Source organism: Panthera onca, chromosome F1 (genome assembly GCF_046562875.1).
Source record: "Panthera onca isolate mPanOnc1 chromosome F1, mPanOnc1 haplotype 2, whole genome shotgun sequence".
Classification (NCBI taxonomy): domain Eukaryota; kingdom Metazoa; phylum Chordata; class Mammalia; order Carnivora; family Felidae; genus Panthera; species Panthera onca.
In genome coordinates, this window is record NC_138355.1 from 12,887,528 (window position 1) to 12,913,527 (window position 26,000).

General features: G+C 49.9%; 2 protein-coding genes across 5 annotated transcripts in view; one reads left to right on the plus strand and one right to left on the minus strand.

The window, feature by feature from the left end:
- The window catches only part of GPA33 (glycoprotein A33), a 38,062-nt gene extending 28,326 nt beyond the window's left edge, over positions 1-9,736 (minus strand). The window contains exon 1 of one of the 2 annotated variants that reach the window (XM_060643403.3): positions 9,388-9,736. In XM_060643403.3, coding sequence (XP_060499386.1) covers positions 9,388-9,430 — 43 coding nt within the window. In that variant the 5' untranslated portion in view covers positions 9,431-9,736. The remainder of the gene's footprint in view (positions 1-9,387) is intronic. The other variant, XM_060643402.3, reaches the window with a different exon arrangement.
- A 3,850-nt stretch (positions 9,737-13,586) lies between these two features.
- Positions 13,587-26,000, plus strand: part of STYXL2 (serine/threonine/tyrosine interacting like 2) — a 31,936-nt gene continuing 19,522 nt past the window's right edge. Inside the window, exons 1-2 of one of the 3 annotated variants that reach the window (XM_078441317.2) lie at positions 13,587-13,718; positions 14,414-14,539. In XM_078441317.2, the coding sequence (XP_078297443.2) occupies positions 14,430-14,539 (110 nt within the window). In that variant the 5' untranslated portion in view covers positions 13,587-13,718; positions 14,414-14,429. Of the gene's footprint in view, positions 13,719-14,029; positions 14,261-14,413; positions 14,540-26,000 lie in introns of those variants that run through there. The other 2 variants (XM_078441318.2, XM_078441319.2) reach the window with 2 other exon arrangements.

Sequence of the window (26,000 nt, forward strand, 5' to 3'; positions counted from 1 at the left end):
GGCCCTCCTCCAGAAACCACCGGGACCGTCCCAGCCCCCGCCTGCTCGCAGGCTTGTCCGGACCTGCTTCAGGCGGCACGCTTCTCTCGTGCAAGCACAATCTTCCGTTCTGACGGCTGGTGCGTGCAGGCAGATGGCACGCTCCTGCTGGCAGGGTGTCTCCCGTTTCTCTTGTCGCCACTGCCTGCCAGCTCCCCCCTCAAGGTTTCTACAGAGCTGGGTGCTCATGAGACCTTGTGGACTGGGGCGCCCGGGCGACTCGGTCGGTTAAGCGTCCTACTTGGGCTTGGGGTCACGGGCCCCTGCGTTAGGCTCGGTGCTGACGGCTCAGAGCCTACTTGGGATTCTCTCTCTCCCTCCCTCTCGCTGCCCTTCCCCACTGACACTCTCTCTCTCTCTCTCTCTCTCTCTCTCCTGCAAAATAAATAAACTTAAAAACAAGTGGCCTGGGGCACAGTCCCTGCACAGGAAGGAGTCAGAGGTCCCTGCCAGCCGGCAGCCTAATGGAGCCTAATTAAGCGCAAGTGTCAAGGGAGTCAAGTGTAGGGGGAGGGACGGGAGGGGCAGTGTTACCACCCCAAGAAGGATTGTAACAGAAAGGCTCATTGAGGAGGCGGGACTTGGAATTGCCCCGCCCCGAAGGAGTCAATTCAGTAGAAGAAGCAGCCAGAAAAAGCAAGACTCCCGCCAGGGCGAGAAGGGTGGGATCAGGTCCTATGGGACTAGCCGTGCTCACAGCGAGTGTCAGCTGCTTCCATGTGTGCGGAGAGACAAGTCCCTACGTGGGAGCCCCTGTCTGTGCCTGTGTCCTGCCCGTGCCAGGTGTTTAGGGCATCCCTGACTCACCAGGGCAGAAAATGAGGAAGCAGCCCAAAGGCCACCGGGTGGCACAGGGGAGGGAGGCGCCTCAGGAAGGAGGCGGGCTCCAAGTGTGACAGCTGGTGCTGGGGCAGAGAGGGCTGCTCCAGGGACAGGGCTAGCTGGGAACAGAGACAAGCCCAGCGGGGAAGACCTGGGTTCTGCCGACACGGAGGAGTTTGAGGGGCAACACCCTCTATAAGACCCTCCGGGTCGAATACGTCTGCCACCAACTTTCTCAATACTGAAATTCCTACCACTGAGGGGCGACACTGAAGCTGCTGAATGCAAGTGCTGTCTGGGAAGGAGGGGGGACACACTGGGCGACTCTCTTCCTCTCACCTGCAGGACTGCCCCATCTCCTTAATTAATCCCTCTTATCCATCAGACCCTGGAAAGGCACTCGGGATGGGTAACTTTTTTTTTTTAAGTGCTTTTATTATTTTTTTTAAGTTTATTTTGTTGCGGGGGGAGGGGAGAAAAATGCTAGCGGGGGAGGGGCAGAGAGAGAAGAGAGAGAATCCCAAGCAGGCTCTGGGTTGTTAGCACAAAGCCCGACGTGGGGCTCAAACTCACGAACCATGAGATCATGACCCGACCCCAAATCAAGAGTCGGACGCTTAACCCACTGAGCCACCCAGGCGTCCCTAGAATGGGTGACTTTTGATAGAAGCAGATGAGATTAGAAAGTGGAGACTTGGAGAGAAGCTGGGACTGCCCAGAGAAAGAGGGAAGGAAAGAAAGGCAGGACAGGAGATAACTATACGCAAACCAGCTTGCTGCCTAGTGAGGCTCCAAAGGGTAGGTTCTCATTCATTAACAGCCTGTTCAGCAAATGGCTGCGGGGCACGCATGTTGCAGGCACTGTGCTAGACTTTGGGGAGAAAATGACAAGCAGGGGCAGACAGGGTCACCGCTCTCACGGCACTCAATCTTCTGGGTGAGTCAAACTGGAATGAAGAATCCCAGAGACAAATGTAAAACCGCCATGGAAAACAAGTATTACACATTCAGCGACAGGATATAACAAAATTTGGGGATGAGAAGAGGTGATCCTAAGGGAGAGCCTCTTGAGCTGACATTAGAGGATGAGCAGGAGTGAACCACAAGAAAATTGGAGAAGAGATGGGGGTGGGGGAAGAGCATTGTACAGAGGTCAGGGCGTGGAGAAGGTGGGGCACATTCCAGAAAGGAAAAGAAGCCGTTTAGGACAAATTCCACTATCTGTCCTCTTTCAGCCAGGTTGCCTCCCCTTGTCCCCTCAAGACTGTCCTACAATGCAATTCTGGGCTGTCCTAGAACGCCTTGTGGCCAGAAATGTGGAACGGGGCCCAAGTCTAAAAGGCCATGACGACAATTTGAGGGGTTTTATTGTGTGTGGGTTCTCTTGCTATCTGCCTTGATGGCTAAATTGATACAGTTCTTTTTTGCATCAAAGAAGTGAAGACTCAAACGGGGGAGGGAAAAAAGAGCACTAATTAGTTTGAAAACCAGTTTATCTTTCTACAATTAGATAAGGAGAAAAATGAAGAACCCCCTGCTAGTGGGGAAAGGCAAGCATTATCTAGAGTCTAGCACGTGAATAATATACTCGGTTATCGCGCATTGCCATCGGTTTTCCACGGCAGAGCATACAGCAGACTTGGAAAGGGGCATGCTTAAAGCCAGGTTAGTCTTACATTCCGTAACTATGCTGTTTGTGGGGCTGTCGTGGCTAAAGTAGTTGGCTATGCCCAAATGGGCGTTGACCTGTTCCCACAAATCTTTATCCCAGTCTTCATGGCAAGGAAGGCACTGCCATGTGCTCTCAGCCAATCTCTTGTCCTAGGTTCCTGGTTTGGTTGACAGCAACCCCCTCAACACAACTTTTGTCATCACGGCTTGCGCTATAACGACTGGTTTCAGTCCAAGGAACCCGGTGGTGAGCATCAAAAGGCCAAGTGACCTAGTTATTTTCAACAGTAGTACGGTTCGTAAGCTCTGCCACGTCGGAAAAAGAGCCCATCTAAGCGCTCGGTGGAGACAGAGACGCCCTCACCCCACATCTGGGCACCAGCCACAATCACTTCCGGCCCCTGATGCTGGGGGATGAGGCCCCCACTTCCTGTGCCAGGCAGGTGGGTTCTGGCTAGAGCCAGAGGCTGGGAGCTCAGTGGTGAGCCTCGTGGGCCGGCCATATCCGGGGGTCCCCCTCTCCGGCCCTTCCTCCTCCTCAAGCGCCCCCTTCCTCGGGCCCAGCCTCCTCTGACCCCCTCCCCCCCCCCTCCCCACCCGCCCCAGCACGGTGGTGGCCCCGCATGGCCGGGACGTCCGCCGCCTTCCTTGTGCTCCGTGGCGGCCATCTTAGGGAAGAGAACGAGTGCCCGGAAATGGGCGCAAGGAGACTCGGGAGGGGTGAGAGGTCAGCTGCTGGTTGGGAAGAAGCTTTGTTTTGTGGAAGTTGTCGGCCTGGAAGGGTACTTTTGATTTTGAGGGGAGAGGAGGGGAGTACTGAAAAGGAGAGGAGCAGGCAGAAGAGCCTTTATCACCAAGGACAGGACTGCAGTGTGGAATCTCCCAGATCAATAACAGTAGCTAAGAATGCTTGGTAGGATGGAAGCCCAAGTCAGACCAAAGGGAGTCTCAGAGGTGAGGAGAGGGCTCAATGAAAAGAGTTGGAGAGGAAAAGTGGACCAGAAAGTTATAGTGGATTGTGGAAAACCAGGCATACTTTGTGAGCCTTTGTTCTGGTAACTGTGATAGGAAAGGAAGGAAGGAGGGAAGGCAAGGGAGGGAGGGAGGAAGGAAGGAAGGAAGGAAGGAGAAAAATTTGAACAGTTCTTACCCCCAGGTTGTTTAGGAAAACTAAGCCCCAAAGTGAGTGTAAGATTGAATGGCAACATAACAAATGGCAAAGTGGTCAGACGATAAATTCCTATTAGGAAGACATCGGTGGGGCCCAAAGTGACCTGAGAAGGCTTTAATGGAGGAAAGGGACTTGTGGCCTTTGAAGATTAGACAGGAAAAAAAAAAAAAAAAAAGGAAGGTGTGGCTACTACAGGTAAAGCCAGTGATTAATAAGTTTCCAAACCGAGGAGTAAACACGTGATATGACAGAAATATTTGGACTGTCCAAGGTATAGGAGGCAGTCTCGGGGATCAGTCGGAGTGCTGACATGCTGGGGTTCGGTGAACATTCCAGGGGTCTATAGAACTTAAATCTAACCTAATTAGGAGAACCTACCCTCACGATTTGAGTCTGGCAGTAGGTGGGAAACCACTGCAGAGCTTTAAGTAAGGGGTAGTTGACATGGTCATCATTTTACTTTAAAAGATCGTTCTGGCTCCAGTGTAGAGGATAGACAGAAGGGGCAAAACAGGCACACCGGGCCAGTTAGAGGCTGTGCCTCCCTGTAGAGGGGCCCAGAGAGAGAGGAGCCAGAGTTAGCATTAGCTGGCCAGCCAGCGGACCATCCTGGAAGTGGGCCTTCCAACCCCGGGAAGTCATCCCGGGTGATGCCGCCCAGAGCAAGGACAAGCGTCCCTGCCCAGCCCCATCCAAACGGCAGAGTGGTGAGCAAAACAAATGCCTACTTTCTCATTTTCAGTCCGGGGCTGGTTTCTCACACCGCAATAGGAAGCTGTTAGCAGACGACTGCTAGGTTTCTGGCTTTCATTCCTGGACGCATGGGCGTCATTTACAAGGCAGAGTCCGCTGAGAAAGGCCAGGTTAGGGGAAAAGATTACGAGCTTGCTTTTCAGCTGGTGAGTCTGGAAGTGGTTCTGAGACATCTAAGTTGAGAGGTCATGCGGGCTGTTGGATCTGCGGGTGTAGGTAGCTCAGGAGGGAGGTCGGGTTTGAAGGCACAAATCGTGAGCCCCTTGGAAACGGGTGATGCCCGAAGATGTGGATGCGACTGTAGACTGCAAATAGAGTGGGTCTAGGCGTGAGGAGCTCTGACATTTCCTGGTGGGCAGAGGAGAATGAAGCCCCAAAACACACCTGAGAGGAGGAGGCCAGCACGGAGGAGGAGAACCGGGAGAGGGGGTATCATGGGGGCAGACGGAATAGTTTCCGGAAGGAGGGATGAGCAGGGTCAAGGGCTGCCAGGAATACAAGCACATCCTGAGCCAGACGCGTTCTCCCCAGGCCTCCCAGGGACCGACCTCACAGTCAGCAGTGTGGCTGCGTTACCCAGAAGCCCGGGGATGGGACTGGGGGACAAGGGCAAGATGAGGGTCACACCTGTGCCCACCAACCCGTTCCGCCCTGGAGTCTTGCTTCTTAAACCGTTTCTCAGCATCACCATCCCTTGGGAGCTTGTTAGGAATGCGAAATCTCAGGCCCTGCCCTGCCGAATCAGTCTGCATTTTACAAGATCCCCAGGGGACGTTTATGCGCGCGAAAGTGCGAGAATGCACGCACTTGGGCCCCTGAGTCGAGACACCAAATCGGAGGCCGGACGGTAACTCAGGACAGTCTCCAGATGGCGCACAACTGAGCCGAGTCACTTGCAGAGTATCCGTGGCAACAGCGGTGACCCTTGATTACCTACTTTCTTTCAAGTTTCAGTATATGACATAAACATAGATGGCACGTGAGAATCACCTAGGTAACTGTGTCGACCTCAGGGAGACACGCAGATTCTGCCTCCCCATTATTCTGATTCAGAAGGTCTGGGGGGCCGGGGCATCTCTGTTTTTCACTCCCCCGGTGATTGTGATGGGCAGCTCGGGCTGATAGCCACTGCCCTAAACCATCACTCCTCCCCCTTTGCACGCGTCCTCCACTTGGGCTGACCATTCATGACACCCTTCCCCTTTGAGGCTGCGGCTGGGACTGGGGCATTTTAATCCTGATCGAATCTCTGGCAGGTTGACTGTGTAATTCCCCGGGCACATGAGCCCTCCCTGGGAGTGCTGGCTTCTGACCTGTGCTCAGATACCAGGAGCAGGTGGTACCCAGGCCCCTGGTGGGAGCCGGGCCCGGGGGATGGGCGTGACAACAGGGCTCATACCCACGGAGCAGGTGAAAGGCTGGGCTGCCCATGTCACAGCACGCCGCGCTGACACCATGCTGGCCCTGGCCTGAGTACCGGTCCTCTCAGAGTCAAGATTCCCTGGGCGCAAGGCCACCCTCTTATCTGATTCTACTCAGGTGTGCACGTCTAAGGCCGAAATCCACAAACCTCACAGCCTGGGCCGGGTCCCTGCTTAGGAGCTTGGACATACAGCTTGACACTGAGCTCAGATCTGCTGCACTGTGACAGGGCAGAGCACAGGGACCTCCCCGAGCCTGTGTGACCTTCCGAGCAGACAAGTGTAAGTCTTTTAGGGAAAATTATCCTGCTGGGAATTGTGGCTCTAGCAGAGACCCCAGGGAAGGGATCTAAAAGGGCATGTCAGCCTCAGTTCAGGAACCTGGACGCCTAGATCCCAGGAAAGACACCCCCCCCCACCCCCCCACATGGATCAGGCATCCATGGATTTGTTGAAATATTTTCGGATGGGGGAGAAAAAATGTATTTCCTCCTCCACTGTATTTTGGGATGATAGATTCCTTTGTTTCTCTGTGTAATGCGGTACTTTCCAAAGTTTTTCTAATATAAGCTTCAAAGGGGTTTCCTCTAGTTCTGGGAAGGTGGGGCTTTTTTTGTGTCTTTTATCAAGTGTTCAAAGAGTTTAGTGACTCCAGGCGGAGCTGCTTAGAGACTTTGTTTTCCCTCGGGCGGCTTCCTCTTTACACATCTCTTTTCCTGCAACTGTACCGCCGTCACTTCAAGTCTCACGGAGTCTGGTGGCTGGAAAAACTTCCCCGGAGGGGAAGAGCCTTAGTTCTGTGTACGAGTTGGGCCGTTTTCTCCAGAAGCCTTTGGGAGGGGCGATAACTCAGGACTCGTCCACGGTGACCCTGCCTCTTTCTTGGCACACGTCTAACCAGACCCCAGCGCTCAGGCGACTGATTACCAAAGTCTACTAATTCTCTGTAACTTACACTTGCCCGCACTAATAATATCCGTAATAATCATAACTGGCATTTATTGAACGCTTATTATGCGCCAGGCACTGTTCCAAGACCTTTACGTTTACAAACTCATTTACTATCCATAATAACCCTGTGGGAGGCACACTGCATTTGTACACATGATAGATTACCCTCCCCCATTGCACAGAGCGGGAAACGGAGGTTTATGGAGGTTAACTAATTTGCCCTCCCCACCACCGCCGTGTAAAGTCAGCACAGGAAGGGAGAGGCCCCTCCCAGTGCCTGTGACGGGGTAGAGCTCCATGATAGGAGGAGGTGGGAACATTTGCTCTGGAAGGGCGAACTAGTCTTGTCAGGCTGATTTCCCGTGGGCTTTCATATTGTTTTTAAAATTTTTAATATGCCACCTTCCATTTGGGTCCCTACCGTATGTCATAATTTCTGTCTCCCCAAAGTCTGATGAGTCCTGGGGCCTACTGGCTCATTCAGAGGGGGTGTTGCTCTGCCCAGGACATCAGCAAAATCTAGGTCATTCCTGTGCAGGTTCAGGTGGCGAAAGGAAGCGGGAGGGAAGGCTAATAGGTCTTCTGGAACGCAGCTCAAGCTCCGCTTCCTCCAGGAGCCCCTCCCTGACTTCCCTGCTCCTTCCTCTGGGGTCCTCTCCTGACACATGGTGGGAAGGGCCACCCAGATGCTCTTAGGCTTGACCTTTGAACACCTTCATTGCTCACTTGTGCATGGCAGTGGGCATTTTGTCCCCAGATGTTTCCACTTGGCGAAGCGTCCCTACGCCCCGAGCTGGCCACCGACCGGGGCTTGTCCTGCCCACTGCTCCAGCTCCTCCCCCTTCGTGTAAGGTATGGAGGCAAAGGTGGTAGACCCATGGAGCTGGACCGGGCAGGCCGGGCAGGTAGAGGGAAGGGGATGACGGCAGAAGGCACGCTTCATCATCCGGTCTGAGCACAGGCCCAAGAGCTGGTTCCACTGGGGGAGTTTCCCCAGGGGTCACATGCCTCCTCAAAGGAAGGGGCAAAATGGACCCCTCAGGGCAATTCAGAGTTAAGGCCACTTTTCATTCTAAGCCGGGTGAGCATTTTGTTTTAGAGTTGTTTGCTAGGCCAAAAATGCACTGGTGGTAGCCAGACTGCAAATTCAAGGATGTGTACGGGGGGTGGGGGAGGGGGAAACGTCCCTGGCAAGACCTCGGGCTCAGAGCGTCCCTGGCCTAGTCCGGGGAGGATGGTCATTTCCTTTCAGCCTCCCTCCCTCAGGGCTTGAAGCATCCTTACTGTCTGCACTGATGGCCGAGACAGTTTCCCTCATGGCTGCGATCATTCCAGACCCCTCACTCCTGAGACCCCTGCAGAAACCATGTGTTCAGTAAAGAGGTTTCCATGAAGGAATGAACCACCGAGGCCCTCTAACCTGCTCACGAGGGCCTCTCCACCCCCAGTCATTTGGGCCTCTTGCGGGGCTTGAGCCAACATCCAGGCCTTGACCTCCACCTAAGGGCTTGAAGGCCAGGTTTTGAGCGATGGGAAGCGTGGGGCCCGCTGGGCCGACAGGCCAGCTGGTCCTGGGGCTTGCTCTAACAGCTGAATACCTTGGCCCCACTTCCCAGGCCTTGGGGTTTCCTAAGTTTCCTGGTATAACTCTTCACCTCCTCCCCATTTTTACCAGATCCCTGAAGCCTGGAACAGTTTCTAGATGGCAGGCCGATGGGGTTTCTCAGCATAGCCAAATACACTAAATTAGAGATACTCCTCCAATTCCCTCTGCCCCAGTCTCTCCATTTCCATTCTCCATTCTACTTCCTCCCTGTGCCCAGTACCCCAACACCAAGGCCTCCGCCCTAACCCTTAAACACTCCATGGGCCCCACGCGATGACTTTGCTCTTTGGCAGCAGTGGATTTGGATTTGAACATTATATCGACAAATGTCTGATTTCTCTTTTGCAGGGTGTTCCCATCTGCCAAGTTTTCAGCGACCAGAGTATCGGAAGGGCTGAAGGGCTTCGACCTTTGGAGAGGGCCTTTGTAGTTTGGTTTTTGAAGGGTTTGAGTCTTCTCTTGCTCTGGGGATGATATTGAGCAAGTTGCAGTGTCTCTCTGCCTCGGTTTCCCTACGTGGGATGGAGATATTATCACTTTTACCATTGCCTTTTCCTCTAGTTTTAAGGCGACGGGTAAAACCCCAGGTAGTGAACATGTCGATATCCACACATTCTGGATTCTCTGGGACTTGATTTCAAATACTTAGTCCCTATTGTCAGATCGTGTGTCTGATCTCGTGATCTGATTTGGGATCAGAATTTACAGTCTTGAGAATTTATGATTTATTCATTCCAGAAATGGACCGGGGTTTTATTTACTGATACGCATATACAGACCATTCCGATACTGATTCTGGCCTGGAACCTGCCGCCTGCACAGCAGAACCTGTACTTCTGCCCAGCAGGAACTCAACTATGTCACTGGAGGGCCTCCCTGAGGAGGCACTGTCAGCACTCAGGCCCCTTGTCTCACCCGCCCCTGGGCCCTGGACAGGGGAAGAGCCTACTCACCTGCACAGAGCATCCCCAGCACGGGCCTCATCTTCCTCGCCATGGTCTTGCTTCCTCTGTGCCCCAAGCCCAGCCTGGCTTGAGCCCCAGACAGGTCTGGGCTGACTAGCTGAATTTACAGCAGCCTCTGGCCTGGCCCAGCCCTCTGTCGCTGTGGTTTCCCTTTTCCTGCACACCTCTGCCCAGCCTGGCCCCCCGGTTGTGCTCGTCAGCTGGTCTGGCAGAGGAGCTAACCTATTGGACTGGACTTGAACCAGTCGCCGCCCCCTCACCCCCTGCCTTTTCTCCATTTGGCAGGTGTACAAAGTCCTGGACTCCTCCCCAAGGCGTGGGCTGCTATAACAGATAGGAAGTTAACATCTTGTAATAAAAAGGGGAATGATCTCAGAGGCAGGTTCTCTAAGCCCATAAAAGAAAGGCGTTGCCCACAATTGCTGACACACCCCAGAGCACAACAGGATCCCCTTCTTCCTTCCCTTCTCCTCAACCCCCACCTGACCCACACTGCGGCCACGGTCATGAAGAAGACAGGAAGGCTCTATGCTCAGAGAACTGACCATTTGGTTGGGAAGATGAGAGTTACACGAGTAAAGAAAGAAGACCATGTTAGAAACACTATGGCCAACTTGTCTCGGTTTGCTTGGAACTGTCCTTAAAAAAAAAAAATCGAGGTAGAGTTGAACCAGACACAATGTGACATTCGTTTCCGGCGTACAACATAGGGATTCAACAAGTTTGTACCTTATGCTGTGCTCGCCACAAGTTAGCTACCACCCACCATGCTGCAATGCTATTGTGATACCTTTCACTGTAATTCTCTTGGCTGTGCCTTATTCGTTCCTTAATTGGAGCCTGGATCTCCTACTCCCCTCACCGATTTTTCCGCCTTCCTTCTGGCCACCATCGGTTCATTCTCTGTATCTATGGGCCTGCTTCTGCTTTTCGTTTGTCTGTTTGTTTTGTTTTCTAGATTCCACACGTAAGTGGAATGATAACGGCATTTGCCTTTCTCTGTCGGACTTATTTCACTTCGCATAATGCCCCCTGGGTCCAACCACGTTGTTGCAAATGGCAGGATCTCGTGCTTTTTTGTGGCTGAGTAATGTTCTTCATCTGTTTACCCATCAGAGGGCACGTGGCCTGCTTCTTGGCGACTGCAAATAACGCTGCAGTAAACAGGGGTGCACATGTCTTTTCCAGTTAGTGTTTTCATCTTCTTTGAGTTTGTGTCCGTAGAATTACCGGATCATATGGTATTTCTGGTTTTAATTTTTTGAGGAACCTCCATACTATTTCCCACCGTGGCTGTACCACCAGTTCCTGAGGGTTCCTTTTTCTCCACATCCTTGTGAACACCTGTTATTTGTTGTCTCTTCTTTGTTAGCTATTCTAACATGTGTGAGGTGACGTCTTCATTGTGTTTCCGATTTGCATTTCCGTGATGATTAGTGATGTTGAGCGTCTTTTCATATGTCTGTTGGCCATCCATCTGTCTGCTTCGGGAAAATGTCTATTCAGGGTCTCTGTGCATTCTTTAATCAGATTGTTGTTTTGGTGCTGAGTAATACTTTCTATATTTTGGATAATAACCCCTAATAGGGCATATCTTTTGCAAACACCTTCTCCCAATCAGTAGGTTGCCCTTTTCATTTTGTTGATGGTTTTTTTTTTTTTCTTTTCATGGTACAGAAGCTCTTTATTTCGGTGTAGTCCCAATAGTTTATTTTTGCTTTTGCTTCCCCTGCCTGAGGAAATATATCTAGAAAAATGTTGCTGTGGCTGATGTCAAAGAAATTACTGCCTGTGTTTTCTTCTAGGAGTTTTATGGTTTCATGTCTCACATTTAGGTCCTTAATCCATTCTGAGTTTATTTTTGTGTATGATGTAAGAAGTGGTCCAGTTTCATTTTTTTGCACGTAGCCGTCCAGTTGTCCCAGCACCATTTATTAAAGGGATTGTCTCCACCCCCGCCACCCCCGCCCACGGAACTACCCTGGTTTTAAAAGAGAAAATCCCTTGTCCCTGGAATCTCTTAGTCCAGACAAAGTGGAAATGACCGGTCACCCTACTTCAAGGGTGATGGTGCTATGGGGAACATAACCCAGAAAATGTTACAGGAAATGAAATTGAGCGAAGGAAAGGGGCCCCACTTTAGGCTGAGTGGTCAGAACAAAATGGGGAGATGAGTATGACCGTTCTCTGTTTTACAAACAGGGATCTGATTCTCAGAGAAGTGAAATGAGCTCTCAAAGGTCATACAGCTAGTGAGTGTTTTTCTGATTTCACTCCAGTGGCCTGATGTCACCCTCTGCAGGTGACTGAGGGTATACAGAAGACAGAAGCCATGCCTCCTCCTGAGTGGTCCTCTCCTTATCTGTTGCCTCTCTTAGGTGTGTTGTTGGCTCTCCATCTTTCCCTCCCTCCCTTACTTCCCTGCCACCCTTTCATTCTCTGTGCTGTGGTCCTATCATCTTGAGCCTTACCCTGACTGAGGCAGCCCTTCTCTCCTTCCCTGCCCCTTCCCTCCCTTATCTCACCTCTCTCCCAAACCACATTTCATCTTTATGGAACCTTGAAGTGGGTGGGCATGAAATGAATCCCCAGCGTTTCTCAGTTATGGCCATTCCTTGGCAGTCAATTCCTGAGTCCCTATTTTGACCCTCAGGGTGGAGGTTTGGTGACTGGCCAGGGGTGGTGCCATGTTCCTCCTCAGAGATGTGTTTCTTGACCACTCTTTCCAAAGGAGCCCCTAACTCCAGCCCTGCCCAGTCTCTGCCACACAACCTGTTTGCTTTCTTCCCAGCTCTAACCCCTGGCATCCCCCAGTTTCGTTCATGCTCTCCCCTCTGGCGTTTCTTCCCCCATCATATCTGCTCTTATGATCCAACTTGTTTTTTTAAAAGGCCAGTGTGTGTATCGTTACCTCTTCCATGGAGCCTTTCCTGACTTCTTCAGCCAGAAGGGCTCTTCCCTCCTGTGAACTCACACAGCACTTTGGATCTCTCTTAGGATACTAACTACATTCTGCCTTATGCTGGAGTTATTTTTGATCTGTGTCTCATTCCTCCTAATAAAGCGTGAGCTCATTCATTTATTTAGCCAATTTTTGATGGTACTATGTGTAGGACACTGTTCCATTTGGCCAAGGAGAAGGACCATTTTGAGCATATAATTATGTGACGCATAGTAGATAACCATTTGTGAATGGGTAGACCAATGGGATGGGATGGACGGATGGATGGATGGAGGTGTAATTATAGAATGTGTGAGATGAGGGGCTGAACTATTGGGTTTCTGGGCTTTGCTTTGGTCATGGCGATGGTGGGAGGTTACAAAGAGCAGTAACCTGGGCTATGAGCTCATTTGAAGTTTATGAAGCTTGTGGAATCTTTTTAATGTTTATTTATTTTTGAGAGAGAGAGCAGGAGTGGGGGAGGAGCACTGAGGGAGCGGGGACAGAGGATTGGAAGCAGGCTCTGTGCTGACAGCAGCGAGCCCTGATGTAGGATTCGAACTCACAGAACTGTACCGTGAGATCACGACCTGAGCCGAAGTCGAACGCTCAATCGATTGAGCCAGCCAGGAGCCCCGAAGCTCGTGGGATTTTTACACCACCCAGGCTTGCCACTTGACCATCCCCACGAATGTGAGTGTCGTCGGGGAGGGACTGTAGAGGGTGAACACAACTACTCGTTTACTATTCAGAGTCATCGCTGTTCAAAGAAACGTAACCCTGGTCACAAGCCGTCGACTATACCCTTCAGTTGCACCACGGTCCTCTCCCGACATCCATCAGAGCCCCTGCCCCAATCTATATATTGGGTATTTTTTCCCAGCACCCTCTAGACTGACATGGGGCTGGGATACAATTTGTTCCGTTCTTCTAGATTTGTGGCACTAGACCGCCTTCTGGAAAGACTTTCAATAGGTAGCTGCAGGCAAGAGAGAGAGTCCAAAGGAAACCTTTTCTTCAGGCCTCTCCATCTATGAAGACTGACCTTCTTCTAACTTTGCTGCTCAATGTCAGTGTCCAGTGTCCAGAGAATCAGCCAGGAGCAGGAGGGAAAGAGTTAAATGGGGCCAGTTTTCAGGTCTGGGTCCTGAGACTGCATTCCGTCCCCCCAGAGATCTGCCAGGCTATGGGGCCAGAGGCTAAATTTAGAAGGTAGCTAAGATTTCCCGTTAACAGCTGTCCTGTCCCTCAGAGCAGAAGCACTGAAGAGAGGAGAGAGGTTGGTCCCTCTCGCTGATCGGAACTTTTGGCCCTTTTATCCGGGTCCCTCAGCCCTTGGGTGACTGCCCTTTGGTGTGGAGATCTAGGCAAAGCCGCGGTGAGTGTGCCTCTCCCTTCATTGTGTCCTGCGAGCCCGAGACTTACAAGCAGAGGGGCAGCAACTCTGCCTGGAGTGGCAAGGCCCAGCCGTGTGTGGGACCAGCTTCGGAGGGATTTCATGTTCCTTAATCAGGGTGGTGCCTGAGCCAAAGGCAATGACCCCTGCGGCCTTGGTGAGAGGCACTGAAGAGGGCCAGCCGCCCCTCCCCCCAGGAGAGGCCAAGGCGTGCGTCTGTGTGAGTGGGGCGTGTGCCTACATATATGTACGCACGCGTGCGTGTGTGTGCTCACGTGCCTGTGTGTATGTGAGGGCACACCCAGGAGTTCCAACAGAAAGATCCTTCTGGCCTGAGGAATCCCTTGCTTTCCAACGGCTTTAGCTTAGTCGACGCAGGGCGCTGGGTCGCCTCGCTGCTTCCTTGCCGGGATCTGAGAAGGGGCCAGGTTGTCGCTTCTTAAATATTGTGACTCCAAGGTCACAAGGTCAGCTGTCCAGCTGACACAGCTGGGGCGTGCATCTCGGTGTCCTGCCGAACCCAAGTCAGACCGGGCTTTCCCCATGGGTCGTCTCCCTCCCGGGGGTGGGTGGTACGCGCTGACCTTCCCCCCGCTAACGCCGCCGATATACCCCTTCCCCCCACAAAACCTCCAGAAGCGGATTCCCTAACCACCTTTCTCCTGCCAAACCCACAGGGACTGGCAGGCTGTCATGGCGACCAGCGGGGACCCAGAGGAGGAGCAGGTCGTCCCAAGTGAGGAGGGTGAAACCAGTGTGAGGGCCGTGCAGGCCCACTACCTCCGGAGCCCCTCCCCCAGCCAGTAAGTGTGCACTTGCCGAGCTCCCTATCCGGGCGGCCCCAGCAGGAGTGCGCCGGGGAGCACGAGATGTGGGCCCCAGGGAGACCCAGGCACCGCCTTCAGGTCACTCGTTTCTATTACTGAGTACTTTTTATGTGTCATACTTCCTGGAAGAGGCAAACATACCAACAGACGACACTGGAACGAGGCGTGGGCAGTGCGGGAATTAGGATGCCTCTGGCCTAGTGCGTGGGGGCTGGGGCAGGGAAACTTGGATGGGTCATAGGAGGCTTCCTAGAGGAGATGATGTTGGACCTGAACCTCGAAGGACAAGTAGGAGTCCGACCGGCCCACCTGGAGGGTGATGCTTGACTCTCTAGGACTGAGGCTGAATCTGGGCGCTAGACCATAGAGGGAAGGAATCAAGACAAGAAGAGTTCAGGCCCAGGCCCTTGTGCTAAGGATCGTTTTGCGTCTGCGATCCAGCCACGTGTTTCAACCTGGGGTATGTGCATGCCTGGAGGTAAGTGGTAGTGTGTCCAGGGGTAGATAAATATAGTGCGTCTTCCGGGAGAGTCCTCTCTAGTTGATGACGAGTAATTTAAAACTTTCTTTTACATAAAATTATTGAGCGTATGTTATGGTATCGATTGGGGAATTGGCATGAAATCTTCAGGAAAACCACCAGACATCAAAGAAATGTTTAACCGCCGGCTGCAGCAATGGTGTGTGCCTATCTATTTTCTTCTGCCATAGATAATAGCAGGAGACCCGGCTTCTAATCTTAGCCCTGTCACCAAATTTATGCGACGACTCCCTTTAATTCTTGAGCCTGTGTCTCCTTATCTGTAAAAAAGGGAGGAGGGACCCAACGAGGATACCTCAAGGTAACTTTGCCTCAACATTATCTGTGATTCTGCCTGACTCCATTTTTCTTCCGTTCTCCTGGGGTCTTGCTGGCTCCTGCTTCCCAGGGTTCAAAAGCCTTCCCCACTGGAGTGAGATGGGAACAGGGCAGCTGTTACCTCAACATTATCTGTGATTCTGCCTGACTCCATTTTTCTTCCATTCTCCTGGGGTCTTGCTGGCTCCTGCTTCCCAGGGTTCAAAAGCCTTCCGCACTGGAGTGAGATGGGAACAGGGCAGCTGTTACCGCTCGTGGGCCAGGACACTTTGTCCAAATGGAGTTAGGGACTTTTCCTTTAAAATTCGGCGTTCTGTTCCCACTTAGAAACACTATCAGGATGGAGTGTTTAAAGTATATCCCTCCCCTCTCTTAACTACCAGACAAAGCAGAGAGAGTTGTGTGTGTGATTGAGGTAAGTGAAGAAAGGCTTTGTGTGGTAGTTAGGGTAAGGCTAGCTTGCTTTAGCAAATGGGTATTTCTCTCCCACTCACGTAAATTCCCAAACAGGTGCCGGAGCAGTGATTCCGGAACGGAGGCTCCTTCTCGCCTGTAGCTCGTCCCTCTTCAGGCAGGCTGCTAACGTCACCATGCCCCTTAGCATCAAGACAAAATGGGACGGAATCTCTCAGGAGGTTTTTATGGGCCAGGCCTCAAAATGGCCCTTTCTCTTCCATTCATTTTCCATTGGCTAGAACTCCGCAAAGCCCTGCTTTCTTACAAGGGAGGATGGGGAATGAGGTCCGTGAGCCCCGAAAAAAGAGGAAATGGGTTTGGTAATACAGACCAGTCTCAGCTGCAGTATACCCCTGTAGGCGGTTAATATTCATGGCGTTTTTCTCCCCACTTGTGAAACCCCAGGGGAGACAACCCCCAAAGCAGTTTACCAACCGCTGCATACAGTTCAAAGGCTAGGTTCTCTGACTGTATGTTAACAACTAGAATTTAAATAAAACCTTGAAAAAAAAAAAAAAAAAAGGGCGAGGTTCTCCAGAAGGTCTGCATCCGCTGCCCAGGTCTGAGTGCAGCATGTCACGGGCTGGCCAGGGTGAAGGAGGACAAGCTCCCATTTGCTAAAAGGAGGAACAGGAGGTACAGTCATCAGTCCATATAGGTAATGAGCATGTCTGCCCGAGAAACAGGAAGATCTCCCAGATTCGACCTTGATGGGGCTCTCAGGGTAGCCTTCCCTTGTCTGTTGTTCTGTGTGGCCTCTAGCTTCCCCGTTTGGGCCTTTTTCCTTGTCTGTTATCAAACCACATCTGAACTGCCCTTGGAGAGAGTGTGTTTTCCTTGAAGGCTATTGCTTTGGCAGACTGTGTCCTACTTATGGAAATTTGGGGGCCCAAATTTGGCTGAAAACAGCCAAAGGCTTTTTAGGGCTCATGGTTCCTTTGCAAACATGATCCCTTCAGAAACTAAATACGTTTCCAATGGACATAGACCAGACAGCCTCCTGTGTCAGAAACCACGCACCAAGCTCTTTCCTAGATGTAATTTTCGATCTTGATTTCTTTCTTGGCCTCCTTGTCTGCATACTTCACTCTCTGCTTAAGACTGTAATCTTGAGAGGGTGTCTGGGACTTTAAATGTGAGTGGGAAGTCCAGGATGCAGGTTGCCACGTGCAGTGGAATTGTTAAAAGTTTGACAACAGAGTGTGTCACTGACAAGCTAATGAGGGGCCGGTGCAAAACTAAACTAGAGTCAATCCGAAAGAAGGCAAGAGAGAAGAGAAAAGGAATATAGCGAGAGTATAGTGAATAGTAAGAACATAGTAGGATTGTAGATTCAAAGCCCTGGAGAAATAATTATGTTAAACAGAATAGAAACTGAACACTCCAATTAAAAGCCAGTATTATCAGACTCAGTTTTTTTTTTTAAAAGCCTACCTACTGTTTACTAGAGACCCACCTTAAAAACAGAGAGATATGCAACGATTAACAAAGGATAGAAAACTTACACTACCCCGTTCAGTTACAATTGCTCACACCTTCAAAACCTAGTGGTGTCAGAACCGTTTTTAATGTTCACAATCAGGAACCTGGACAAGACACAGTGGTGTGGCTTCTCTTCACTCCAAGATGTCTAGGGCCTCGGCTGGAAAGACTTGAAGGTCCAAGAGGACTTGAGGCTGAGGGAGACTCGGCCGCTGAGGGCTGGTATCATTGTGGCATCTTCGCACGTCTGACACATCATCCGGGGCCTTAGGGGGGCTGTAGGCTAGAGCACCTGACGTGGTCTTGTCACATGTCTCTCCATGCGAGCCAGTTTGGGCTTCTCATAGCCTGGTGACTGAATTCCAAGGGTTGGCATTCAAGAAAGCAAGACAGAAGTGCACTGATGCTCATGAGCTAGCCTCAGAAATCATACAAAAGGACTACAGGGGCTCAAAAGGAGGCAACGCGAATTCTGCTACCACTGCAGGTGTAAAGAGAACGAGCCAGATGGGAAACGCTGGGGCCACCTTTGGAAAACACAAATTGCCACAGTCACCGACACTAACTAAAGCCAGTTACTGATACCAGACAGGGAAGACTAAGGTGGATGTAACCAGAGACAAAGAAGGATGTTTCACAATGACCAAAGGTGTGGTTCACCAGGAAGATATCATCATTTAAGATTTCGATGATCGAATAATGTAGCCTTAAAACATATACAGCCAAAAATTGACAGAACTAAAGACAAAAATAAAACCCACAATCTTAGTCAAATGGAAACATTTTTTAAAAACAACCTCAGCAACTGTTATAGTATGAGCCCCCCCGTGCCAAATCATTAAGAATATAGGAAGTTTCGGGGCGTCTGGGTGCCTTAGTCGGTTAAACGTCTGACTCTTGATTTTGGCTCAGGTCATGATCTCATGGTTCATGGGATCAAGCCCCACGTGGGGCTCTGTGCTGACGGCGAGGGGACTGCTTGGGATTCTCTCCCTCCCCCTCTCTCTGCTCCTCCCCTGCTCATGTGCTCTCTTTCTCTCTCTCTCAAAAATAAATATTGAAAAAAAAAAGAATATAGGAAGTTTAAACAAAATGATAAACAATGTTTGGCATTAACAGAACGTGTACCCAAGAAGTGAAGGATATACATTATCACATGCACATGAAACATTTACCAAAATAGATCATATGCTGGGCCATACGTGTATCAACAAATTTTTAATGCTTGAAATCGTACAAAATATGTTATTTGACCTTGGGAGAATTCAGCTAGAAATCGATAAACACAGAAATATATCATAGAAATTCTGAGTTAAACCGCAACTCAATACTGCTACATATCCACCAGACTATCTAAAATCAAAACCTGGTGATAGCAAATATTAATGAGGATGGGAGGCAATCAGAACTCCATCCGTAACTAGGAAGAGAGGAAACTAGCACAACCACTTGGAAAACTCTTTCATAGTATCTACTAAAGCTAAGCATATGTTTAGTCCTGTAACCCAGCAGGCTCACTGCTGATACGTACCTAACAGAAATAAGTACATTTGTGCACCGGGAGAGAAGTCCTGGAATGTTTTAGCAGCTAACAGTCATTAAGGGTATAGAATGTGCAAATAACAGGATGAACTGTCCAATTAACCGTAGGCTGGATATACAAAGTCTGGTGTATATATATATTTTTAGATACTGCCCTAGGGAATAAATATTTTTACTACGTGCTTATCACGTTAGTCATTGAGCTTCTCGGATTATTGGTTGGGGCACGCAAACGGTGAGCACTGGCTGTGAAGGTGAAAAGTGGGTCACCATCAGGGGAGGTGGGAGACAGGCAAGGCCAATCGTGTTGCTTGCACAGTTTCACATGAAGTTAGCCTGCCACGCACAGGACAAAAGCATCTGTTTATAAGAGAAGAAGTTCCAGTGGTATTCAATCCTTAGTCCTTCCAGCTGCCAGTCCCCGTCCTGGGCAAAAACAGGCTCAGCCTGCAAGTCCCCCTTACACGGAACCGGCTGAGCTTCCTGCAAGCATGGTCCCACATACAGAGCTCATTTTCTCCAGGTTCTCGGTGACTCCTGCCGAATCCTGTCGGTTTTGATGCTTTTCTTGGTTTGTATAGATTCCTTAGCAATTGGTTTTTGAAGCTGACCCCAAATTGGCTATAGCCCTTTTCAGAGATTGTCAAGGGAGGCAAACACAGCGACACTTCGTGGGCCATCTCTTCCTACAATAATCGTCATAAATCCTGAGGTATAAACTATTACAGCTCCACTGGCTTTTGAGTTATCATTCAGTCAATCCCACTGCATTACAGAACCAGGCCTAAACCAGCCCAGATGAATGAGTCTAAGTACCTTTAAAAAAGAAAAGGCAATCCACAGACTAGAAGAAAAATGTGCAAATCACATATCTGATAAAGAACGTGTATCCAGAAAATATGTTTAAAAACCTCCCCAAACCCAATAAAAAAGAAACAAACACCCCAATTAAAAAAAGGACAAGAGATGGGAATGCAAGCTGGTGCAGCCACTCTGGAAAACAGTATGGAGGTTCCTCAAAAAGCTAAAAATAGAACTACCCTACAACCCAGGAATTGCGCTACCAAGCATTTATCCACGGGATGCAGGTGTGCTGTTTCGAAGGGGCACATGCACCTCCATGTTTATAGCAGCACTATCGACAATAGCCAAAGGATGGAAAGAGCCCGAATGTCCATCGACGGATGAATGGATAAAGAAAATGTGGTATATATATATATATATATATATATATATATATATATATATATATTATGGAGTATTACTCGGCAATCAAAAAGAATGAAATCTTGCCATTTGCAACTATGTGGATGGAACTGGAGGGTATTATGCTAAGTGAAATTAGTCAGTCAGAGAAAGACAAAAATCATATGACTTCATTCATATGAGGACTTGAAGAGACAAAACAGATGAACATGAGGGAAGGGAAACAAAAATAATATAAAAACAGGGAGGGGGACAAAACAGAAGAGACTCATAAATATGGAGAACAAACTGAGGGTTACTGGAGGGGTTGTGGGAGAAGAGATGAGCTAAATGGGTCAGGGGCACTAAGGAATCTACTCCTGAAATCATTGTTGCACTAGATGCTAACTAATTTGGATGTAAATTCTAAAAAATGAAAAATAAAATTTAAAAAAATGGACAAAAGATTTGAACAGATACTTCACCAAAGAAGATACGTGACATGCAAATGAGCACATGAAAAGATCCTCAAAATCCTTAGTCATTAGGGAAATGCAAATTAAAACCACAAGGAGATACCATTCCATACCTATTAGAATATGTAAAGTTAAAAAGATCGACCATACTAAATATTGGTGAGAATGTGGAAGGCCCAGTCCCGCTGCTGGTGGGAACGTAAAATGGTACAACCATTTTATAAACTTTTTAAAAAAGTTAAACGTACACCTGCTTAAACATATACCTACACCTGTATGATCTAGTCATTCTCCTCCTGGGTATTTACTCACAAGAAATAAAAGCCTGTGTCCCTGCAAAGACTTGTACATGAATGTCCAGAGCAACTGTATGCATAAGAGCCTGGAAACAACCCAAATGTTCATCAACCAGTGAATGGGTAAATGCACGGGGGTGGATTTACACACTGGAATACTATTCAGCAGTGAAAAGGAATGAATTATCAATTCATACAACCACATGGATGAATCTCAACATAATTATGCCAAATGAGAGCAGTCAGACAAGAAAGGGTATATATCACGTGATTCAATTTATAGAAAATTCCAGAAAATGCAAATGACTCTCTATAGTGACAGAAAGCAGATCAGCGGTGGCCTGGGGAGTCGGGCAGGGGGAGGGTGGAGGGAGGGCTTCCCAGGGGCCTAAGGAAACTTGGGGGATGATAGATACGTTCACAGTCCTGATTGTGGTGGTGGCTCCACGTATGTCAAATGTTAACCAATCACACATTTTAAGTATGTGCCATTTGTATAACAATTATATACCTCAAAAAGCTGTGCTATGAAAGGGGACATAAAACTCTCTTCCGGGAGGCAGCGTAGTGCTGTGGAAAGAACTTAAATGGTATAACCGAGGCCAAAGTTGAAGTCAGGTCTGCTCTCCCACTTAGTAGCCATGAGAGCATCCATAAATTACTTACTCATAAAATTGGAATAGCTGGTTTGCCCAGTGGTGGAAATTAAATGATATAACGTATGTTGTTTGTAATATACATGTAATATATGACACACATTGTTGTAACATAGAAAGGCACATTAGGTATTGATAAATGGTGGTTCTTTCCTTTTCCTTCCAGAGAAAGATATCTGACAGTAACTAACGATGTCAAGGAACTTGTATCTAACAAGAGACCAACCCACCTTCGTTAAAATGGCACATGTCTCTCGTGCTGTCAGCAAATACTGTATTCTAAGCAGCTGATCGTCACCGTTGCTTTTGGTCTCCATCCTGAATAGTCCTCCCTGTACTTAATTAGTGACTGAAATTCCATCCTTCTTGCTTTATCTTTTTTTTTAACATTTATTGATTTTTTATTTAAATGTTTAATGTTTATTTATTTTCGAGAGAGAGAGCGAGCGAGCACGAGTGGGGGAGGGGCAGAGAGCGAGAGAGACCCAGAATGTGAAGCAGGCTTCAGGCTCCGAGCTGTCAGCACAGAGCCTGACACGGGGCTCGAACCCACGAACCGTAAGATCATGACCTGAGCTGAAGTCGGACGCTTAACCCACTGAATCACCCAGGCGCCCGCTGCTGTATCTCTTCAGTGAAAGGCTTGAGTCTTTTTAAGACTAAATATGTACGGAGTCAGCAAATAGCCCACCAGCCACTCTTGGCCCTGGTTTCCTACGGCTACTGTAACCAATGACCACAAACTGAGTTGCCTAAACACAACACGGATACGTTCTCCTGTAGTTTCAGAGGCCGGAAGTGTGAAATCAAGGTGTTGGCAGGGCCGCTGTCCCTCCGAGGGCTTTAGGGAGGACTCCTTCCTTGCCTCTCCCACCTCCTGGCGGCTCCAGGAGTTTCTTGGCTGTGGCCGTGTCCTCGCAACCTCAGCCTCCACCTTCGCATGCTTCCTCTTCTCTCTCTTCTCTGTGCGTCCTTCTTAAGGACATTTGCCATTGGACTTAGGGCTCACCCTAATCCAGGATGATCTCACCTCCAGACCCCTAACTGAATTACATCTGCGGACATCATTTTTCCAAATAAAACTGTATTCACAGGCTCTGGGGGGCATGTCTTTCTGGGATACCACCATTCAACTCACCGCTGCCCTAGCTCCAGCCCCTGGGAGACGAAACCGTACTGTGCCCTGTGCAACCCGGACAGGAACTTGCAAAGCCTACCCAGTGCTGCAGGCAGCCACTGCCTGTCAACCAGAGCGCGTTCAGGGGTGACGTCTGCTTGCTGTCCCGGCAGGGAGTCTTGACATTTCCAGCCTCGTCAGTAAATTTCATCCCGGGGTGAACTAAGAACCTGAGAAAGATGTGTAGACAGTGGATAGGGCTTGTCAGATCTTCGTTTTTGCCTGACTGGAGGCACTGACCTCAAACGCCTTAAATTCAAACCCGCCTCTGTGAATCATTCTCTCTGGAAGAAAGCCTTCAGCTAGAGATTCAGCCATCTCCCAGTGAGACAAATTTCCCTAGGTAATTTATGAGTTAACACTACAAGTTAAAGCCTCCTGTCCAGTGGGGCGACTTGGTGGGGCCTCGCCCGTTTCCATAATCTCCATCAGACCCCCCCACTTACCCAAATGAGCACAGTCTAAGACGTCAGCGTGCTTCTGCCGCAAACCAAGCTGTAGACCGGCCCTCCCCTCCCTAGTAAGTAGACTGCCGCCCCCCAACTCTCTAGGTGGTCTGGAGCCCACGTCTGCCTCTCCTCTTCCTCCTTGGCTACGACCAATTTTCTCTTCCTTTCCAAATGAAGGATCAGACTTCTTTAGCCTTCTCCTGTCCTGATCTGGAGAGCGTTTTTCTGTTTTCCTTCATTTCTTTCCAAGTCAAAATTCATTTCTTGCTTCGGCGTTTTGGACCTGAATTTTTCAAGCCTTTGCGCTTTCTAGAACTCCTTGATGATCTCCTCAGACTGTCTCTCGTGACAGCATTTTCCTCTCCACCTTCAGCTAAGTCCCTTAACGATGCTGTGCCAACCTTCCCTACAGCGAGGTCTCTGTGCCTGGTAGCGACAGGTGGGACAGGAGCTGGGGACATGGAATGTCAGGTCTGTGTGTCCTTGGGAAATGGCTACTCCTAATTACCCTTTCTCTTTTATATTTCTTTTTCCGTGAAGATTTTTCCAGCTTTCACAAACCTTGCTGGAAGCAGCTGGCCATAAATCCGTTTGCTTAAGATTACTGACTTCTCTCCTTCTCTGGAGCCTGAACTTTGCCTGTGTGGTCACTTTCTCTGAAGTGAATGAACACTGTTCCTTCTTTGCAAAAGCCACATCAAGATAGACACCCCCTCCTGGGCCTCTGCCTCCATTTCATTCCCAAGGGACTCCTTGAGGGGGGGGCTTCCTCCCCCCTCCCTTCCTCCCTCCCCCCTTCCTCCCTCCCTTCCTTCCTTTCTCCCTTCCTCCCTCCTCCCTTCCTTCCTCCTTCTCTTCCTTCCTTTCTCCCTCTCTTCCTTCCTCCCTCCCTCCCTTTCCCTCTCTTCCTTCCTCCCTACCTCCCTCTCTTCCTCCCTTCCTTCCTCCCTCCCCCCTTCCTTCCTCCCTTTCTTCCTTCCTTCCTTCCTCCCTCTCTTCCCTCCTCTCTCCTCCCTTCCTCCCTCTCTTCCTCCCTACTTCCTCCCTTTCTCCCTCCCCCCTTCTTTCCTCCCCCTCCCTTCTTCTCTTCCTTCCTTGCTCCCTTTCTCCCTTCCTTCCTTCCTTCCTTCCTTCCTTCCTTCCTTCCTTCCCCTCTTCCCTCCTCCCTCCTCCCTTCCTCCCTCTCTTCCTCCCTCCCCCCTTCCTTCCTCCCTCTCTTCCTTCCTTCTCCCTCCCTTCGTCTCTTCCTTCCTTCCTCCCTTTCTCCCTTCCTTCCTTCCTTCCTTCCTCCCTCCTCCCTTCCTCCCTCTCTTCCTCCCTCCCCCCTTCCTTCCTCCCTCTCTTCCTTCCTTCCCCCTCCCTTCATCTCTTCCTTCCTTCCTCCCTCCCTCTCTCCCTTCCTTCCTTCCTCCTTTCCTACCTCCTTCTCTTCCTTCCTCCCTTTGTCCCTCCCCCCTTCCTTTCTCCCTTCCTTCCTTCCTTCCTTCCTTCCTTCCTCCCTCTCTTCCTTCCTCCCTCTCTTCCTTCCTCCCTCCCCCCTTCCTTCCTCCCTGTCTTCCTTCCTTCCTTCCTTCCTTCCTTCCTTCCTCCCTCCCTCTCTTCCCTCCTCCCTCCCCCCTTCCTCCCTATCTTCCTTCCTCCCTACTTCCTCCCTTGCTCCCTTCCCCCTTCTTTCCTCCCCCCTCCCTTCGTCTCTTCCTTCCTTCCTTCCTTCCTTCCTTCCTTCCTTCCTTCCTTTTTCAGATGCTGGGCAGGACCCATTGAATTGATTTTATGAAACATAATGGGCACAGTCTGTAATTTTGAAAAACACAGGTCTAAAGAAAACTGCACCAGTCTCCTGCTCTTGGTTAGGAAGTCCATCAAATTCTGCTTTATTGTTTCTCTTCCAAATCACCCTCAAGGCTTTTTAGCTGCTGCTCTGTGATCCTGTGATGAGGTGTGTATCGATCCTAGATTCTCTCCTTCCCTGCCTGTCTTTTCGAGCAGCCAGCCTTGCTGCTTTCCAATCAGGGTGTAAGTGTCATTTCACTCTGTCTCAGATCTGCGGGCGGAGGCACAGACGTGGTCATAAATCACAGCCTCCCCGGCCACCATCTCACTGACCTTGCAAATATGAACAGGGCCCGTTGTTCAGGTCTCGCTTCTCTTTCTCCTTTTTCCTCCCTGCAGTCCTGCTTCTCCACGGAAAATGAGAGAACTGCTTCTCAATGCCTAAACTTTGTTCTCCACTTAGGTCCTTTGGGGTCCCACTCCTCACTTGACTTAGTAAACTGCGTCTGTGACACAACAGTTTAGGACCGTTAGGTTTACACGTCCTTTTCTCTTAGCAGATGACTCATAATTTACATCCTATCCTCAACACTAGATAATGCTGAGCTCAGTTTACTGTGGTTCACCTGCTTGCCTCAGCAGCCAAGAACAGACACATCACGGGGCTGGGGGAAGAATCTGTTCTTTACCCCCCTCCTTTCTCAACCATGAAGCCGCCAACTCCTGAAAAGTGTACTGGGTAGAGTCTCCCAGAGTCTCAGACTCACTGACCCGTTAGCTGCCTCTCAATCTTGACCACCCACAAGAGGGGAGGATGCTCTCACCCATTTCCATTTTCAGATTTGAATTTCAAATTCTCCCCTATCAAACCCACAGCCTCAGAGTTCAGGTCCATTTAGGACAGATGCTCAGTTCCCTGTATTTGTCGTGGAAACCAAATCCACACGACGACCTGGCGTCTGTGTTGTTTAGGGAAAACGGCGTGATGGTGGGCTTCGCGGAGAGTTCCAGGCGGGGATCCTGGGGACACTGGCCGGGTGAGTCCCTGGCCAGCCTTTCCACACAGCTGCCAGGTGAGGGCTCCTC